The sequence below is a fragment of the Cyrtonyx montezumae genome, unplaced genomic scaffold (assembly GCF_038088225.1).
Source record: "Cyrtonyx montezumae isolate F1298 unplaced genomic scaffold, pur_monq_1.0 scaffold_10, whole genome shotgun sequence".
Taxonomy (NCBI): domain Eukaryota; kingdom Metazoa; phylum Chordata; class Aves; order Galliformes; family Odontophoridae; genus Cyrtonyx; species Cyrtonyx montezumae.
In genome coordinates this window covers 6,275,746-6,296,647 of record NW_027071826.1, presented here as the reverse complement: position 1 = coordinate 6,296,647, position 20,902 = coordinate 6,275,746, and the positions used below count along the sequence as shown (strand labels likewise).

Here is a 20,902-nt window from a genome sequence, read left to right as displayed (position 1 = left end):
AACTAAAGCACAGGTAATGTCTGATTTTTACAGCAACAATATGTACTCATTTTACATGGCATATTATAATCCAGTCTACTTATAGACACCTAAGTACACGTTGTGGTTTAGCATATACATGAACATAAGTTAACTGCATTTCTTACTACTCTGATATCATAACGCCCTTCAGAACTGCATCACAGTTTTGTATGAGTTTTTCACATTCTTCAGAGCCTCTCTTACCTTGCACTCTTGTAAGTGCTCCAAAGCTTCCTTATAAGACACTGGAATTTTGGATAAAGATTGCCCGAGCATCTTTCCCAGTTTGTTAAGATCATCATGCACTTTATCCTTGCATTTGGAATAGCTTTTGTATTTTTCCAAATATCTGCAGGAAACAATTACCAGACCAATTATAATGATTGTCTGCCTCTCCAAACATAACACCCTCTCAAATAATAAGCAAAAAAAAATATCTTCTAAACTAGTAGTTCTTACTAATTATTTTGCAAATTGTCTTCAATTAGCATTTTTTAATATACTTCAGGTCCAAAATCTGAGATACTAAGACATCCAGGTACAGATATCCCAGTGGCAAAGAAACAGAGGAGTGTATATAAAATGTATCAGCCAGAGAGCTGCTTGACAGAATTGTCTGTCTTCCCTTAACTCTCCATTATCCTCAAACATTACCCAAAACGAGCTCCCAGTTTACAGCACACATTTCATTTATCCCTACAGTTTGTGATGTGTACAACTGAAATTTCTTATTTCAATATCTTATCATTTCTTTCCTATTACCTAAAGACTTAAAATTCATCCAATTCTTTGATTATAAAAGCAGATTGCGAGGCTATGCTCAACAGTATCAGAAGCACTGGATCACCAACAAGCACTTTAAATTACCTTCTCCCAAACTTATTCTGTGTATTTACTTAAAGTCTCATCAGGTTTCTTCTAGTTATGAATGAAAGAAGCTACAGCCTGTGTTGTGTGGTCTTGATTTTCTCAAGTCATAGGAACAGCCCATAGAAAATATGCATTACAGGCCTATGAAAACTATTCAAACCATCACAGGCACAGAACTAGAGGCTATGGAAATGTGCTTCTTATTCTGAATGCATTATAAATTGTCATAAATGCAATAATTGTCTGTCCATCTTCCTTCCATTAAAGTCACACCTAGTGACAACCAAGTTGCTTACAGTTCTTTCCACTTTGCAATTATCTGTCTCTATTAGAGAAGAAACAAAACTTCATTTTTTGTCATAACTAGGAATATGATCTAGGAACATGAACCTACCTCTGTTTGTCAGCCTCACTTCTCTGAATCTTCTCCTTTAATGCCAAACTTTTATTGACTAGCTCTCTTAAAGTATTTTCCAGACATATTTTGTCTTCTGGTTTCACCAGGTGTTTCAGCTTGAAGTACAACTTCTCTATGTCAGCCTTTGCCGAGTCAAACTCTTCTTGTTTCCACTGTGGGGTTTGATAGGTGTCCTCTGAGCTACTGAGCAATACTGCAGCAGAGTGAACTTGAGCTTCACAGTCCTCAAGGAATTCGGCAGCCCTCTCAACAGCCTTGGTATAAAGCTCACCAGCCTTACATGCCTCCTCCAGAGCAGACTGAAAGTGTTTGAGAGATAAAGGAACAATCAAGAAAGACTGCTGTGCTCCTCTGGATGGCCAGATGGCCTTCTCAGAATTTCACATGTGGTTGTCTTCAAGACCCAAACTCTCAAAAGTGGCCTGAGGAGATGTGGTAAATGCCCTCTATTACCCATTTAGTCACAGAGAGGTACTGATAGCCCTCAAACCTAGGGACAGGGGGTATAAAGGAACTACCAATCCTAGAAAAGTCCAGAGTAAAGAATGGCAAGACGTAAGAATCATAGGTTTCATTATGGACATAGATATATGTTTTTATTAGGTATACTTACAACACGGGCAGCAATGTCTGTCATCAGTTGTACTTCATGATCTTCCAGTGTTCTTAATTTTGTCTCTAGACCAGCATCAAGAGATTTCTCTTCTTGGCTTTCCCTCTCTTTTTCCATTATACATTTAATAGCAGAAAACTCTGCTGCCATCATATTCTGAATTGATTCCCATTGCATCTTTTCATATTGCATCATTTTCATGTCAACTAGCAACGGCTGCTGGAGCTCTAACTGAATATGCCTTATGGCTTGGGATAGGTGCTCTGCCACAGTATGGATATCTTCCTTGTTTACATGCTGGAGACTAGAGACCAAGTTTTGAAGAAACTGACTCAGTTCCTCAACATCTTTCTCCATGCTCTTTACTTCTTGTCTCTTTGATTCTTTGAATAGCATATCAAAAACCTCATTTTTGTTTATTTGATTTGTTACCTCCTGGATTAAGTTCAAAATCTGTTCAATTGTCTGAAGAAGAATCTGTGCAGATACTAAGTTCTCAGCAGGAGAAGATTTAGACCTATCATTTAAAATATTAGCTTCTTTTCTTACAGCAGATGTCATAGTCCGGATTCCATTTAGCAATGCATTAAACTTCTCACATTCCCTAATAACATTACCAAGATGTGTTATCTTCCCTTTAATTTTCTTTTTAATTTTAAAAAATTGAGTTTGCAATTCGTGCAATTCATCCAGCTGGAGTGAATCCCAATTTAGACCTATGCATTCAAAGATTTCTTTGAACTTCATTATTTGTGACAAATTAGACTGAAAAGATAATACTTTTTCTTTAAGTGCTTTGCATTTATTCTTCACTTCTTGCGTGGCCCCTTTTAGTTCTTCTTCCAGTTTCAATTCACTATGCTGTAGATCACTAAGATCTTGTTGCAATGAAGTTATTCCTTCTGCAAACTCTCTGTAGACTGCAATCTTTTTCCCCATTTCATGACATTTACTCTGAATTTGCCCCTGTGTCTTTCTTGCTCTATTTCTCAGACTTCTTAACTGGTCAATCAAAAATAATTGTTCAGATAGACTCAGTTCCCCAGCTGTGATTTGACTCTCTTCACAATGGGATGAGATAAGCCCTTCAATCTCTTGAATGTCCTTTAAAATCTCCTTTAAAATCTCCTGTTGGCTGATTAACTCTGAGCATGTGCTGGTTTGGCTCATGTCAGGCCTGCCAAGTGTCTCTGCATTTCGAAGCTGACAGTGAACTTTTTCTACTTCTGCAATAAGTCTTTGCCTCTCTTCCAGCTGAAGCTCTAGTTGCTGTAATCTTTCAACAGATTTTAAGACAAGAGCCTTGTATGAATTCTGTAATGCTTCTAGGAGGAAAGTCATATCAGAGATCTCCTCTGGCTTCAAGTTAGGAAGGATGTGTTGGAGCTCATTACCCAGTGTTTCAATCACAGGCTCTCTATCTAGAACTTCATTCCTCATAAGCTCACAATTTCTGATCTGTGATTTAACATCGCAAGGGAAAAGTGCTGCTTTCTGATCAAGAGAGGATAGTGAATCTTTGACCCATGAAATATTTTCTTTCAGCTTCTTCATTATGTCTTGTTTCTTCATAGCAGGACCAGTGATCTGAACATCATCTTGAGGAGTTTGTTGCTCTGATAAAGCCTCCAATTTCCTCTGCAAATCCTGTATACAGTTCTCCAAAGCTATCTTTTCTTCATCACTCCAAATTCTTTTCATTTGCAGTTCTATCTTCCTTTTTAACAGGGAAAGACCATGTTTAATGTTCTGTAACTCTGCTGTCCAAACAATTGGGCATTTGGCTTTTTCTCCAGTTGAGGAAGACAATTCTGTTTGTAAATACTGTTCTTGTATCAATCTCTGAATGTCCTGTGCTTTATTCATAAGCGTGTTAAATTCATTGATTTCTGCCAACACCTGATCATGCTTCTTTTGTACTGCCTGTTCCATGTGCTGCCACCACTGCTCCAGTTGCCTCATTTGGCTTGCTGTTAACACTTTGTCCATGCATGTTAAATGCTGAGACAAAAGTTCTTGTTGAGTTTTCAGCTGCTTTAAAACATCTCTTTCTTTGTGTAATGACTGTACACATGCTTTAATTTTCTCCAGAAGAACTGTGTTATTCATAGGACCCCTGCCAAAAACGTGAACAGGTTTACAAAGAAAAAACAACATGAACTACACATATTTTAAGAGAGTTTCATCACACAGGAAATGAGTCAGTTGTTTTCATTCACACAGATATCTTACTTAATGTTCTCTCACAAATGTCCTAACACTCACTGCAGTATGACTTCCTTGCTTATCCATGGAGTGTGAGTTATTTCCAGATATCTCTGCAGGTAAAGGTACATTCTAACATGTATTCTTTAAAACAGCAGCATATAATGATACAACAGAATGTGCCATTTCTTATAATAAAAGTTGTCTCTCTTTTTAAAAATCAACAACAGCGTTAAGTAATCTCTAAGTGAATTAACAACACTTCTTTATACTGCTATACAATTAAAACCAAAACTTGGCTAAAAGGAAAACTTCCAAAATTCTCAATCATTCAGGATTAATAAATCACTTATCGACTTGTCTTTCATTTCCACGAGTATTCTGAAATTCACTTCTAACATACATCTGGCAGCTACATTTTTATTCAATTCTTTCCAATCCCTTTGCTGCAAATACATAATTTTATAATTAGAAAACTTAAAATGATTTAATGCATTACCTTTCTGTGATCAATAGTTCCATGTTTTGAAGATTAACTCATAAAAGGTACTAAATATTTTGCATGCATTGGTTACCTTTGGATTGGTACTGTAGTTATTTACTGCTGTGTTCTTTTTGTCAATTAAGTTATTTTTCAGAGTTATGAGAAACTTAATTTGGCAAAAAATTGTAACTGAAGAGTCCTTGAAAATAAATATTGCTCTGATTTCCTAGCTAATTCATTTTAAAGAAAAAGAATAATTGCAAAAATACTTTAATATGGCATCTATATAGACCATTAGCAAAGCAACCATTCCTTTGTTTTGCTTAAAAACCAAAACGAGTAGATGTTGCTAAAAGATTACAGTAGAGAACAACCAGTAATAATTCTGTTTAAATACTTCATGTACAATTTTAACATCACTTTACAAACCTGTGAGAGTTCTCTTTCTATCAAGCATTACTGAGGTGTACACAACAATGTATTTCTCAACATTATTGAAGCATGGCATGAAAATCAGCCTATCTCAGTAACATTAATTTAAGGACCAGATTCATTTGCAACCTATTAACAGAAACCCACAACTATACTTACATTTTTATGTTATCTTTTTCTGTTGCCAAATTTTTCATTGAGGACTGAGCAGCAGAAAGATTTTTCTGGTACTCATTAACTAAACAGCGCTGTTGTTGCTTTACTGCCTTAACAGCATCCAGTTCTTGAAGCAGCCTGTCCCAGCAGGGCACCACAGGCTCTGGGGTTTGCAGCTCTGCTCTGTTTGATCCTGTTGCATCAGGAAATGTTTCTTGACTCAGACACAAAGATTTTGCTTTCCACATTTCCAGTTCAGTTTGTAAATTCTACAATGAAGCCCATCACAGAAAGGATTAGAAGAGGTTCTTAACCACTTTCAGCTTCAGCACAAAATACTGACACATTCACATGCATATACTTCCTTGGTTACACATAATGAGCACGCATCACAGAAGTGGCACATGCAATCACAGGTGTATCTACTAGTACACTTCAGAAGATCTGCAATTAATGCACAGCATTAGGTAGATTACCTGTTCCACAGGCTGTCTAACCACAGAGTCAAACCTTGGTGAGGATAATACACAACAATTTTGTTCTGCCCAACTGAATTATACTTCTGTAAGTGTATCGCTACATTAACAATGAGGAATGGCTTTGCAGTTTCCATACCTCCAGCTCTTTCAGTTGTTCATTTATGAGCACAATATCCAGTTCAGCCACTTCATTTTTCAGCTCATTGACCTTTTGTTCTTCCTCAAAATACTCAGTGTTTATTTGCACTCCAGGAAGTAGTTCCTTCTCATCAAACACTGCTGCACCTTCCTTCTGCAATGCAAAAAAGTATGCATATTTCTGAAGGATTCCTAAAATGGTAAGCTTTCTGACTCCAACGTTTGGCTTCATATGTTTGAGCCATGACTAAATCCTGCTATTGCTTCCTCTTAGGAGGCCCTCCCATCACTACCACCCACCTTTGCAGTCATTCTGGCCTGCAAGTACTGTTCAAATTAGCTGAGAAATCTCTGAGACAGTTTGAAACTCTGACACCCCTTTCTTCAAGTACCATCTTCCTTGCAGCCACTTCTGCCTACTGACAACTCAAATTCATAGCTCTGACTACCTTGTCTTCCCCCTCTCTGCAGTACACACACATGGCTCTTTTTAGCCTCCACTCACGTTCATCTGGACAAAGAGATACACAGATAGACTGCCTCCCTTGCTCAGTACTTTTAATTTTTTTCCACAGTTTTTCAGCTCATCAGGTGGCAAAAGAGAGGAAAAATTGGAGCTGCTCTTCAGGAACAAACCCAGGGCTCCACTACTCACTATTCACAGTGCAGGTCTGTGGGAAACTGTCAAAAATAGGAGTATATGCCAAATATGATTCTGGCTTCAGTCCACAGTGTAGTCCAAAATCTTTATCTTTTTTTCTTATCCAGAGATGCAGATATGCTTCAGGAAGCCAGTGTAACCCACTTCACTTTCCCTATGCAATGCCCTAAATACAACCTGCCAATGGAAAGATCATCTGAAGACTTGCCTACAGATTTACTACGAAGATTGGATCTGGCTTCATCTGAACTTTAGGGACAAAAGTGGTGAACAAGGATCAATAATCATAGAGCAGAGAGAATTCTCCTTAAAATCTCAACTGTTTGTGCTGAAACACCATTATTCTTAAAGAATGCACTTAGTAATGCCATTTATTAAGGTACCTGGTTATTCATCCAACTTAATTAATTCTTCTTAATTTAATTCTTGTAAGGGTGACAGAGCACTGGCACAGGCTGCACAGAGAGGTGGTGGAGTCTCCCTCTCTGGAGATATTCAAGACCTGCCTACCTGTGCAACCTGGTCTAGGGAACCTGCTTTGGCAGGGGGGTGGACTCGATGACCTCTAGAGCTCCCTTCCAACCCCTACAATTTTGTTATTCTTTCTCTATTTTATTTTCTTTTGGATTTCAGCTTTCTAATCTCCATTCCTTCTGATGGTAAAGACTATGACAGCTAGCCACAGTAACATGGAACAGTGTAGAGAATAGCAATTTAAAGAGAAAGCCTATATATAAAATACTGATCATGATGGTTCTGAAAACCAACACTGCTCTTTTGAACAGATCCACTGAAAAAAAATAAGTGTGGTTAGTATTTCAGATAAAAGTTCAAAATTACTGTGTACACAAAGTTGAATTATACACAATGAGCATGATTTTTACATGACAGTAATTGCCTCTTCATCTAGAACAGAACTTCAGCTGAAGCTCTCTGTAACAAAAATCCCATAACTCTGACAAGTGCAACTTGAAGTATCAGAATCTACCTCATGAGTAGAAATTGGGGGTTCGTATTTCAGACCATCTGTCTCATCTGTTACAGGTTTCAGGACTTGACTCTTCAGGCACACACTTGGTTGAACCTGCTCCTCGTCTTCTCTGTAGGATTGGTTCTTGTCATCAACAGGTTTCTCCTTTTGCTGTAGATAATAATTATAAAAAAGTAAAAAAAAGCCCTAATCAAATGTACTGAATAGTAATTACAGTGCTTGAGAAGCATATTTATGAAGCCCATGCTTACAGGTAAATTAGGAAAGACACAGTTATCTCTTAAATTATTGTGGACATGGTTATGGCAAAGGAAACCACTTGGAGGAAGCAGTGCTGTAATTTTGTTATAAATTTTGAGAAATATCACAGATTGCAAGTGTTCTTCCTCTGATCTACACTGTTCATGTCTCATTATCCTTACTATGGAATGGATCTGGAACTGTGTACCCCCCAGTTTATTTGTGGCAATTTATTTGTGCTGCAGGGATATCTGAGCTACAGGCTACAAGTCAAATAGAATATGTAATGAAAGCAGTCCACCCACAACCCAGAATGAGCTAACTACCCCAATTCTCAGCAAGTTTGTGTGCACACTGTGCTTCATCTTGTCATGGCTACACTGCCTTGAGCATCTCATGCAGTTTACTAAAACTAAAGAAGCATCTGGCTCCATCATCTATGTAACAGCTCTTTAGGGAGGAGATGATGGCAACAAGACCCCTGGATTAGCTTTCTGTATCCAACAAGAACTTAGTTCTTCCCACACATCATAGTTCCAGCTCTATTTTGTCAAAATTCCTCTTTTATCTTAGTGCGCAAAACAGGACACCGCATTTCAAATATATATTCAACCTCATACATACAAAATAAATAAATAAATAAGAAATCTAAATAAATGAAAGAGACTCAAGCAAAATAACAATTTTCAAACAAAATGGTTAGAAAGCACCACAATACATCCAGGTGATTTGGAATATCATGCCCTTAAAAAGCCACTTTGTGGCAGCCCACAGTAATGAAACAATCCCTCCATACACATTTTAAATGTACAAGAAAGGATTCTGAAATTTAATGCATATTAAAACTGTATACCACACATCAGGTGAGAACATCTGTTTTTTTGTTATTTATTAGTAGTATCATCCCCACTGCAACTAAACTGTAACCACACACCCTCAAATTCAATCACTTTCTTCAATTTCATGTCCAATTACCTTCACTGGACTCGTTCCCTTTCTCTTTTCGTGACTTTCAATACCAACACCATCCTGATGCCTTTCCAGTTCTGCTCTGTCCAAAAGATCCTCTTGGACTCCATCACATCTGTCCATATCTGGCCTCTCTTTATCAGCTTCCTCCTGGTTTGAAAAACACAAAATGTTTACAACCAGTAAAAGTAACAGTCCAAAATCCAAGCTTACCAAAGATCGTCACACTCCATCAGCTTTCCACCTGTTCTTAACCCAAACACAGTGTCTTTGGGAAACCTGCTCAGATCAGTTTGCCAGGACCTTAGTAACTATGAAACAGTTCATATTTCTACTTCTCCAGAAATCTCTATATGGACAGTTATTTCAATGGTCATCTTCACCTGCAACTGCTATTAATGGATGGTCAGATCAATGGGGGATCTTTTAGATTACTCCTTCAGCTTCCCTCAGATGAAGTTATTTATGGTGTAAATATCCTGAGGTGATTTAGAGACAAGCAGTTTCAGGTTAGTGACCTCTCAGTATATACTTTGTGCCTGTATCCTTCCTTTTATCTGGTGAGGAAAATATGTCTCCGTATGACCATAAATTTTCAGTATTTAAATAGGCATTGCTATTGAACAGACAGACATGTATACACACTGACATCTACTGAAACTTATCTGTCAGGTACCTGAGCAGTTTTCCTGTATCTGTCCTTTCCTTGGTGGATACTCTGTAATGGGCTGTCTGACAACACACTTCTTTCTTCCAAAAGCAAACCATTTTGCTTCTCTTTCTCTGATACACTCCCAATTACAACTTGACCCTGAGAGAAATAACACAAAACCTGTTAGACTGTAAATAAATTTTAACATTTAAAAAATGAATATATTAAACAAAATGTAAAAAAAAAACAGGAAAAATGTTGTGTTACAGTTCCCACTAAGTCTTAATTGTATAAGAGAAACTCTCCAATTTCTGAAATTATGCAAAAGAAAGGACTATGTTTTTTTTTGGCAGAGGTACATCTGTAATTTCATATGTACACACTTTTTCCCCCCAAGGGAGGCTCTGTCTAATTACACACGGTCTGTGATTGAATTGAAAGTTGCCATTTTGAATAGACAGTAGGATGCAAAACAGAATGCAATTTACAAAAGGCATTTGAGAGACAGATGTTTCTTTAACTAGTCCCCTGCTGTCATTACTGTCAGGAAACATACTCACATTACGCATTTCTAAACACTCCCTTAACTCCACTGCTGTGGTGCCCTCTTCTGCAGCAATAGGAGTATCTGAAGTGATTTGCATCTCCCTCTCTAGCATTGTATCTGTCTTATTCTCCATCTGTATTCCATTCGTGAGGTCATCTTTTAACTCAAGGGCTTCACTGAAAATATTTTCATTCTTTTGCTTGACATTTTCAAGTTTTTCTTCAAGACTCCTACGTTCACTCTGAAGTGTTTCAATCTTATCCTTAATAAACTTCTGTCCTGGTGAAGAAGTGTTTTGTTTAACAGTTTCTGCTAAAACCAAAATCTTCTTTAACATGTCTTCAAAATGACAAAGAGGTGCTTGTTGTTCCTTTGAACAGGAAGAAAACATGCCATTGAAACACATATTCACTCAATATACTTAACGCTAAGATCTAAAGTCAATCACAGAAATCATAAATATTTACTGTGAAGAACAAACTAAGCTGAGAAGTATGTGAAGACCTATTTGCTGCAAATATTTGCCTGTATTTTTGCGAACAGAGAGCACCTGAAGCAATATGCACTAACACAATGATAAAATAACCAGACAGAAATCCATGAGGTACACGGTGATCTAGTCAAGTTTTAAGAACATAATTCCTCCCTCACCTATTACTCAATTTTTTAAATTTGTTAGAGGTATAGCAAGTTCTGGAGGCAGAGGAACAGCAGTGATCAACACCTGAGCTACAGTTTCAGTTTACAGTAGCTCCCTATGCTCACAGCTACAAGACTTCTCAGTTCCACCAAACTGCAGGACAACGTCTACCTGTCTGTGAAGCATGCCTCTTATAACTGAACTTAGCTCACTGACACTTATATAAACTTCCTTTGGCTAATTTAAAGACACCAAATTTGACAATTTCTTTCTTCATTATGTCCCCCAAAAATCCACAACCAACCAAGTTAAGTCTATATGCTTGACATGAAGACAATTTACCTTCTGTTTAACTGACAGTAAAAGCCCACTAAGAGTGTTTTCAGGCCTACATTTACCTCTATGAAAGGAATATAATGCATACTTAATATTTTCAAAGTGTTTCTTGGTTCTTCAATTTCACATGAGTAGCTCTGATCTTTTATAAATCAGGTGATCTCTACAATCACCCAGAGGGTGGACCTACTTTCTCCATGATGGAAAACCTGCAACATACCAGTGATTTCAACTGGTTTTGGTCAGCTGATGGTTGTTCAACTGCTGGACTCATACAATCAGCAAGCTTTTTGGAGACAGCTTTCAGCTCTGCACTTAAGCCTGTTACCATATCCCGAAACTGCTGGTGCTCTTGAACATGTCTTTCCAATGTCTCCACTACAGCCTAAAAAAAAATCAAGGAGTTTCCAGGATTAGACCAACATTAACGGACACAAATATAACTTAGCCACAGACTGATACAGCTTCTCCAGTATCTCATCAGCAGAAAACACTTGCTTATTTCCCAATAAATATCCAGTTAATCACAGCTGCACAAAAATCTTCTCCCTCTTCCCAGCACATCACAAACTCAACCATGAACAAAATTTTTAGTACTAACAAGCAGTTTGCATTCCATATAATTCTAAAATAGACACTGTCTATTCAAAATGGATGAAAAATTAGATGCAGAATGCCACGTGGGATTCAAATGCAGTTTACTGGAATTTAACTGGGTGGAAACAATAGCAAACAACATTCAAGAAGTCATTCGTTCTTCTAAAAGGAGAAAAGGACTGAGATTTTCAGGAATGGCTGCTTCAGACTGAAGCTATACAAATCTGCTTAGATAGGTATAAGCACTATTCTCAGTCGAGTGAGACTACAAACAGTAAGATCTGCAACAAAATATTAGTCTTACATCAACGTTCCCATAAGAAAACAGAGTAAGGTTCCAACCTTTAGCTGGCTGAGTAGATTTTCATGCTGGTGTTTTAATTCCAACCACGATTCCTCTGTGAAACAGGGATTCTCATGAAAGCTCTGTAGTTGATCTTGGCTTTCTAATTCATTAAACTGGGAAGTTAAACGTTCAGCTTTCTGCAAGAGTTGGTCATAACTTGCCAACTGAGCTTTCTTCTCCAGCAAACCAGGCTGAAGGGGAAAACCCATCTCCTGTTGCTGTTTCTTCAGTTCAGTTAGAGCCAGTCTCAGACCCTCTTTGCTCTGCTCATACTGCTCCCTGTTGAAAAGAAGTTGCTCTTGAGGGCTAAGAAAAAGATACTGGTTTTAGCAGTATTAAAATATTTTGCATTTATTACCTAAAAAATGACAAATTACAGTCAAGTTAATCATTAGTATGAAAACCAGCATACTGGATGCTTTTCTTCAGATTTTAAATTAATGAACAACTTTAGGCTGGAATTTTCAAAGGTATGAAAATGAAAGACAATGAAGATAGTGCTGCTGAATCGGACATAAATACAGGAGAAGTGACTAGCCCTCTTACACATGCCTTAAATTGTAACCCACAAACCCAGAGTTTCTACTATCTGAGGTAAGATGCTCATGCTTTGTATTTTCAGCTTTATTATTCCATCAGAAGTCCTCTTTCTAAACTACAGTAAGTTTATAAATCTTTTTCCTGTAAGAACATCTTCAGACAGCCTCCTGGAAGGCAATGTTCTGCAGAAGTGAAACTGTTTTGTTCAAGGTGGAAGTGCTGGAACAGATCTACAGACAACCAAAAACAGCATGCAAAATAAGGACTGCTATCACAATCCAGTGATCTTATTGTTAGATTTTGATTTGTTTGTTTTACAAATACACACAATGATCCACTGAAGGTGAACGGGTTACACTTGTCCACAGAAAATACACAACTAAAACTAATGAGACAAGAGGACATTAAACAACAGTTGTACGCTCACATTTAGTGATGAAGCTACAATGTTTTCCAGATGGAACTTAAATGCCAACATTTGAAAATACGATCTAAAAAAATACACTAAAAATTCCAAACAAATAAAGTCTGGTTGCAATTCTACAAAGTACAGTGGGGAAAATGAAGATAAAAGTAAAGCTTCGGTACTCTGGTTTTTTTTTTGTCTCAAGATTTGTGTTTTTGTGTAAAACAGAAATAGAGCACAGCCTCCTGTAGTTTAAGTACTCTTGTCTTAAATTCAGTATTCCCATTTCATGCTGCTGGACGCATCATATCTGCTCTTCACAGGCCTAATCCTGCAAGGACCTGAACATCTCTTCATATCCACTGAGCACCTTATCTCACATCTTTAACGTACCATGAAGAAGGCTGTCTGCATTTTATTACAATGGACCTAATTTAGCCACTGATCTTTCTGAACACCACTTGTACTGCTTGTACTGCGTGTTTATTAATAACAGAAGGCAAATGAATATTCTAAACAGTACTTATTTTTAACAATTCCTTCCCTGGTGATTTTTTAGAAGTATACAGTAGGTCTGCTCTAGCTTCCATTTATCTCAACAGCAAATTTCCCATGGTTTTTACTGAACCGCTCTACCATTCAAGGACATTAAAACACTTGAAATCACCTTCAACTGCAAAATCAGAACTTCACTGTTTTCACCACACACCTGGAACCATGTGACATGTTTTAAAGGATCAATTTGATTATCAGACAGCTACCACAGTGTCATGCTCGATTGCCTTTGCTGACTTACCCATGAACAGACTTTGGCAGAAAATAACTTGCAGCCAGAACAGCTGCCACAGCCAAGAAAGTGTCCCACAGACAGTCAGAATAAACCAGACTTAAAAAATTGTAGTTTAAAAATTCCAACCTGTTGGATTTACATCGAACTCTCTTCTGAAGCATTAAGAGTGTGTGCAAAGGTAGAACCCAGCTAAGCTCGGGAGCAAGCCTGGGGCCCTGAGCCCAGCTCACAGCATAGGGAAGGGCCACAACAGGGGCTAAACCAGTACACCCTCTCTAAAACAATGTGATCCATACCACTCCTTGGCAAATTCCACATTACCTTCTACATGCAGTGGCTAACTGACAGGTCCTTTCCCACTGGTTCTGGAGCTCAGAAACAGTCTGCTGAACATCTGGCTTCTTGATTTTGTCATTTCTTATTAACATTTCTACTAGAGGTAATATGTTCTGTATTTTGGCATCTCCTGCATCTTTGAGAGCTTTGATTTCCTGTATTAAACAAGAAGCAGTACAAACACAACTATCTTAGATTAGAGAGCAAAAGGCATTACCAACAAAATCTTTCATACTTGGTTTCGAGAAAAAAAGAATTCTCTTTTTAATATATAGAATAATAGAACCCAAGAATCAACACATTTTGCAGAGACTCTCCACATCTGGAGTAGTTTGCGATGGGAAGATGGATGACAACCAGCATCCCTCCCTAGGCTTTGAATACAGTCCTACTTCACCTAGAGGTGTAGCAGAAAATCTACCCTTATGTGCCTAATGAACTATGCAAAAACAAAACTAAAAAAAGGAGAAAACAGTACAACACTTCCCCCCCACAAATACACACCAAAAAAGTGGGCGGTAACATGTTTTATAATATACTGACTCATTAAGCATACACTTCACATTAAGTGTGAGCTGTGGAGTGCAATGGGAGTAACATAATACCTTTATTTGATTAATCCTTTCGTCTGGTGACAACTCACTTTCCTGTGAGCTCAGATCACTAATAGCCTTCTCAAGTTTTTTGATCCAACTAGACATATCCTGGGCAAGTTCCTTGAAATGTTCTTCCACTGCAAGTCCCTGAGTATTTCCTGCCATCTCATTTACATGTGTCATTAGTATTTGATATCTACTAACAAGATCACTGGTTTCTGAAATGATTTCATCTTCTGTCAGCCCAAACTCCCTCAAGGAATTTGCTAGCTGAGCCAAGGAATCAAATGGTTCTCTGAAAAATAAAACAAATGAACAAACATATATTTCTCATAGCAACACAGAGCAATCTTTAGGAAGAGCTCAAAGACAACAATACCTCTGCATTAATAATGTTTTATATAGGTTTTCAAGTTTTGTCTCATCTTTTTTGATCTCTTTCAGTTTTTCTTCTTGAGTGGTGAGCCATTTTTCTAAGACAGTGCTGCTTTCTTGAAGGCTAAAGAGAGAATAAATATAAGTGCAGGTCAAAATAAGAAGCCTTACACAAGAAAAACCTGCTGACAACACTGTTTTGCTGAAAAAACATGAACACCAAGCACCTGATCAAACCTTGTACTTAAATCTCAGCTTATGGATAGTTTTAGGTATGCTGGTTCATGATAGTGAAATAGGTAAGCACATGCTCCCATGAAACACATCACTGTATGCTCCTATGTAACACTGATCCTTCAACATCACAGGAAGAATACGACAAAGCACTCAGTAAACTTCATTAAAACATCATCTCTGCCACTCACTGTGGCTGTTCAGTAACAAACCCTTTTGTATCACTTGTGACTAAAATGTCAGCGTTGACATTAATTCCATACCTATTGAGCTGCTGGAGAGAAGTACCAAGTTCCTTTTCTCGTTTCTGACATTTGGATATCAGTCTTTGTAGTTCAGCTTCTTGATCTCTCACACGACTGTTCAGCTGGTTAATGCTTGCTTTGGGCAAGTAATGCTTCACTTTATTCAGCAAAGTCTTGACCTCTTGGATATCTCCATCTTTCCCTTCAGAAGTTAAGAAGTGCTGAATGAAAGCACAAACATGAAAGTTGCTGCTGTAGAGCAGATCCCAGTGTCAGGATGGCCGAGCGGTCTAAGGCGCTGCGTTCAGGTCGCAGTCTCCCCTGGAGGCGTGGGTTCGAATCCCACTTCTGACAACCAGCTACTCTTTTCATAATGAAAAGGCCCTGGAAACAGGTTCCCCAGAGAAGTTGTTGGTGTGCCCCACCCCATGCCAAGGTTGGACAGGGCTCCAGCCCATCTGCTCTAGTCAAAGATGTCCCTGCCCCTTGGACTTCAATCACCTTTAACAGTCCCTTTCTGGCCCAAACCATCCTGTGCATCTTAGGATGTTTAAGCCTCATGAGTACTTTGACCCCAGTCATCTCCAACATTTTCAACATTCCGGTTTCTAACAATGACTGTATGTTATTCACACAGTCTTCTGATTATTTTGCTTCAGGTTTACAAGGCTGGATGTGTCTCCGGGCAGCCTGCTCTAGTGGTTGGCAACCCCTGCCCACACCAGGGTGGCTGAAACTAGATCTCTGAGGTCCTTTTCAACACAGGCCACTCTATGATTCTGTGATTCCCACACTGTAATCCAGTAGAGGTCACAATTTCATTCTACAGAATCGTGGAATCATTAAGGTTGGAAAAGACCTCTAAAATCATCTAGTTAAACTCAGCCTAGCCCTGCCCGAGCCCATTAAGCCATGCCTCTGTCATATCACATGACAGATTTTACTTTCTGCATCTCTGCACGCTGAACTATGTGGTTAGGGTCCACTGACTTACACTAAGTACTGTCCTGTCTCTTACATGACCAACTCTGATCTGAATTTGAACTATATTATTCAATTTTAAATCAGATTTACTTTACATTTATTGTCCTAAAGCTGAATGTTACACAAAGTGCTCTTTCGCCCTCAAGTTACAAATGTGAAATCACTTTCAAGAATAATCTCCTGTATAAGAAAGTAAAAACTCAAGGTGAACCAGCAATAGAAATTAAGAATATCTTAATACTTTACCTTTAGTCTCTGCAGTCTTTCTTCCAGCATCTGTTTTGTTTCTGAAGGGTCAAAGCAGTCCTTCAAAGACAGCTGAGTGCTGCTGAACCAGTCATTAAAATCCTTGCACTGACCTGAAAAAAGACATTCCAATTTTCTTCATTAATTTTATTCTGTAAAAAAAAACAACCCCATTTAACACGAACATTTCAAGACAATTCGTAATTGCATTTATCAGTGCTGCTGTCAGAGGCTGTTTTCCACTACAGGCAATGTGAAAGAAAATGCTTTAGTTAGTATCTCTTTTCACTCAACATTTATTGACATTAAACATAACTATATCCTGAGAAAGGATGGTCCACGAGTCATAGCAATTGCAGTCAACAAGATCTGGAATACCATATTATGAATTTTTCTCCTTTCTGCACAAACAAACATTACTCATCTGACAATGAGATCACTTTTGCACCTAAAAAAAAATAATTAGAAAAAGTAAAGACGTTTTATTTTTACATGTTTTTAATGAAACGTTTTGACATTTGCTCCTGAATTTTGTTGAAAAAAAGCCGTTTTTATCCAATTTTTATCTTGTTACTTTGGCAATAAATTTTTTTTTAACAATAAACAAAAATCAACTAATTTTTCAACAAAACTGATTCAGAGTGTACCTACAAACCTAGAAAGCTACCTAAATGTGAGAAGTGTTCACTTACGATTCAAAACACCAATGAAGTGGTCCTGAAACACATGCTTTTTCTTATTAAATAAATCGGTGACACATTGAAGCTGCTTATTTAATTCATCCACATCAGGACAATCTGTCTCTTCTTGGAGTAACGTCACATGATGTTTCTGTTGTAGAATTTTCTGATGTATCTCCTAAAGTTAAAAAAAAATAACAGAAAAAGGACATCTATTAAAAAGAAAACCTATAAGTATGAGCAGAAGCTTACTGTACAGCTGCTTTAGTACCAATTACAGATTTTTGCAAGAGTTTATTCCTGCCTGTATATCAAAATAATTTCTTAAAGCACAGTGACATTAAGAAAGAGATCGATCGATAGAGATAAGCACTGAACTCTACTTGAGTGCGTGTTTACATCTCTTTGTATATACAACCACACTGTCATGTATATTTTTCATCACACAGATATGTGAGAGGCATCACAAGGCAGCACGTTCCAGAGCATATTACACCTAGAACTGATAACGCCTTAGCTGCCATATGCACTATTCCATTTCTACAAGCCTTAGGCTGCCCATAAAGTCACTGTGGATAGATGGATGACTTCAGCGCAGCTGGGAGAATTAATTTCATAGGTTCATAGATACATTAGGTTGGAAAGGACCTACAAGATCATCTAGTCCAACCATCCTCCTATCACCATCCCTACCCAACTACTACTAAATCAAATCCCTTAGCATCTCATCTAAACGCTTCTTGAACAGCGCTAGGGATGGTGCCTCAAACCACCTCCCTAGGCAGGCCATTCCAGTGCCTGACCACTCTTTCAGAGAAAAAATGTTTCCTCAGGTCTAATCTAAATCTTCCCTGGCGCAACTTCAGGCCACTTAAAACTATTTTTTTTATTCTATTACCTACGAAGACACAACCCAGTACCGCCACAACTGCTTCATCATATCTTGGGAAGAATATTCTCGGAATTTTTACCACTAAGCATGTTCAGTAGCTGCAAGGGTTAACTAACTACATCTGATAACATCCAGTGAAATTGGGGTTTTCTTTCATGTTTCCAGCATCTTCAGGAAGTATTCATGTGAAGCCCTTCTCTTAAGTTACTCTATCTGCTTAAATGTACAGGAGAAAAACTTACAAAGATGTACCAGGAGAGAAAAAATTAACAAAACTGTAAAAGATGCTTAACTGGTGGCACACTACCTCTAATTTAGTAAAGATCTCTAAGGTGTCAGACGGAGATAAAGCTTTTAAAAGCGATTCAGTCATTCCAATCTGTGTCTTGGCCAGATCAAGGTCTCCTTTGAGCTCTGCCGTATTCACACTGAGTTCACTGGTACGCCACTTTGTTGTCAAAAGGTCTTTTATTAATTCCATTTTTTGAACAATAGATGATCTGATAACCTTAATGTTGGAAACAAAAAAAAAAGTAAGAAATCACAGTGGACTGATTTTCTATCATGCTGCAGAACTGCACAACAGACATAAAAAGCAATTACATGATCTGCAGTCCAGACACTTCAACCACAGTTTGTTCCCTCCCACTCCACAAATTGAACAATAATACTATTTAAGCCCTACTTTGAGGAGGAATGATCTCCATTTATCTTCATTAGTGATGCATTTACTGATGATGCTTTGCCACCAAATTTGTTTGGTGGTGTACTCCCGCGCTGACTCTCAGCTGGATAAAAACCTTCTATGCCTTTCAGCTGCCAAGGTAAAGAGAATCCCAGATCCCCTCTGCAACATGCCTTCCTGCAGAAAGCCCAGTGGGGATTCTGCCTCAAGACTAACAAAGGGAAACAACCTTTCCCTTAAAGCTTCCACAGATATGCATAAGAAACCAACTCAGTGGAATTATGGCTACATGCTGAAAGACCATCCTAGGGGGCTTAGCATGTCTGGCACTCCTGAGGAGCACAATGTACACAGCATGTGGTTGCTGAGTCCATTCCTAAGCATCTCTGATGAATTTACTCAGTGAAACTCCTCTGACTTCACTGTCTGTTGAGGATAAACACACAAATAGCCAAACTAGGTCAAGCTCAAGCTACGTCTGACAGGGAGCAGAAGCCTAGGGAATTGGTAAAGGATCAAGGTAGGCTCACAGTGGAGAAGGACTTATTCTTTGATCTGTGACGTTAACATAAAAAGATGATTATTTCCTTATGATATCCCAAAGGAAAAAATAACATAATAAACACCCCTTTGTAAATACCTACACACTACCGAGCTACATTAAGCCACACACAGTTAAAGGTACAGTTTAAAATAGACAAGCAGCATGCTGAGTTACTGGGATCCACAAAGGGATAACGAAGTCCCTTTGTGCCATGTTCTATGCCGACAGTTAAAGACTGTATGTTGGCATTTTTAGGCAGGACTGTGGAACAGCTGGATCACGTCTGAGCCTCTAAAAGGCATATGACAAACAGAGGCGTTTGTGTTTACGACGACAGGTTTGGCTCTGACAGTTGAGAAAGACAACAAATGGAAGTGTTAGTGCTAACAGACAACAAAACAACCACAGTTTATCTTTGGGCAAGTCAAACCAAGAAATTACTGTGGCAAAAGTGACGCTAGAAGTAGGTCTTGTAGTCACAAATACCAGTACATGAGTTGTAAGAGCTTCTTCCTACCTGGAGCTCCAGAGGAGGTTCATTACTATTTAGAAGTTCTTCTATCTCAGCCACTGTATTGTCAAATTTCTGAAGTTTCTGCTCCTGGACACATAAGCATGCCTAATGGTGGAAAAAGCACTTCTGTAACTCTCTTTCTCTCAAATTTAATTTTCATGTTTCTGTTAGAAAAACATATTACTCATTTTCTGATTTGTTGCTTTGCATAAACAGCTCCCACCGGTTCAACAGCTGGTTACTTCAAGATCTTCATTTTAGAAATTTAGGCTGACAATTTTTTGTTCTGGGGTCAGAAACACTCCAGGCTTTTCAGGCAAAAGTAGCTGTCAGTGCAAACCTAGCACAAAACAGTCTTAACTACTCTACTTCTATATTAGCCACGCAAAGTTGCATGAAAATAATGTTCTTTTATTTTGTCGTCTTTGTTGTTTTTTTGTTGGCTTGTTTTAAGCATTTCTTAATGCTTTTCTTAATGTCTACAAAATGGGTAATACATCTTGAAATATTCTCAGATATCATGCACTTAAGTCAAGAATTGGTCCCCTGATTATGCATTTTGGTAGGAATGAGATAAAACATCTTATATATGCTTTTTTAATATAGATTTCTGTGTATGTAAAAATAACTCTGCTTGTTGGATTTTGGAACCATCTAATAATGTGGGAGTAAAATACCAGTTTCAACTTATGAAACACTATATGCCAAAAGTAGTCACACTGTGTCTGATTGCAGGATTCCAAATTCCCTCAGGACAAAATATTCATTTGCAATCTCTACTCAAGACCCATCCAATCCCTGCAGCATTTAGAAGAGCTTCCATTTCCATTGTGCCTACAGGGGAAAGGACTTCTCTGACAGTTTCAGTATGTATTATATCTTTAAGTATACAGTCAAAAATTCATTACTCAGTACTTCTGTGACAGGTTTCATGAAAGCACATGCACCTGTGCTTTGCTGAGTGGTCACAAATGATCCTGGGTTTCAGTGCTGTGCAACACTGCAGCATTGGGCTTGTGAAGCAAATTAATACATACTTC

General features: G+C 38.1%; 1 protein-coding gene and 1 non-coding gene across 7 annotated transcripts in view; one reads left to right on the top strand and one right to left on the bottom strand.

Annotated features, from left to right (window-relative positions):
* The window catches only part of SYNE2 (spectrin repeat containing nuclear envelope protein 2), a 161,343-nt gene that overhangs the window by 96,088 nt on the left and 44,353 nt on the right, over positions 1-20,902 (bottom strand). For all 6 annotated transcript variants that reach the window (XM_065749049.1, XM_065749023.1, XM_065749014.1 and 3 more), the window contains exons 33-51: positions 19,866-19,967; positions 18,427-18,627; positions 17,240-17,405; positions 16,548-16,660; positions 15,336-15,538; positions 14,843-14,962; positions 14,473-14,758; positions 13,853-14,022; positions 11,792-12,074; positions 11,073-11,237; positions 9,890-10,246; positions 9,354-9,488; positions 8,684-8,827; positions 7,466-7,618; positions 5,815-5,970; positions 5,203-5,468; positions 1,923-4,038; positions 1,286-1,608; positions 226-370 (exon numbers count right to left, since the gene is read on the bottom strand). In XM_065749049.1, the coding sequence (XP_065605121.1) occupies positions 226-370; positions 1,286-1,608; positions 1,923-4,038; positions 5,203-5,468; positions 5,815-5,970; positions 7,466-7,618; positions 8,684-8,827; positions 9,354-9,488; positions 9,890-10,246; positions 11,073-11,237; positions 11,792-12,074; positions 13,853-14,022; positions 14,473-14,758; positions 14,843-14,962; positions 15,336-15,538; positions 16,548-16,660; positions 17,240-17,405; positions 18,427-18,627; positions 19,866-19,967 (5,604 nt within the window). The remainder of the gene's footprint in view (positions 1-225; positions 371-1,285; positions 1,609-1,922; positions 4,039-5,202; positions 5,469-5,814; positions 5,971-7,465; positions 7,619-8,683; positions 8,828-9,353; positions 9,489-9,889; positions 10,247-11,072; positions 11,238-11,791; positions 12,075-13,852; positions 14,023-14,472; positions 14,759-14,842; positions 14,963-15,335; positions 15,539-16,547; positions 16,661-17,239; positions 17,406-18,426; positions 18,628-19,865; positions 19,968-20,902) is intronic.
* TRNAL-CAG (transfer RNA leucine (anticodon CAG)) lies at positions 15,589-15,671 on the top strand. The gene has a single exon. It is a non-coding gene; the product is annotated as a tRNA-Leu (tRNA).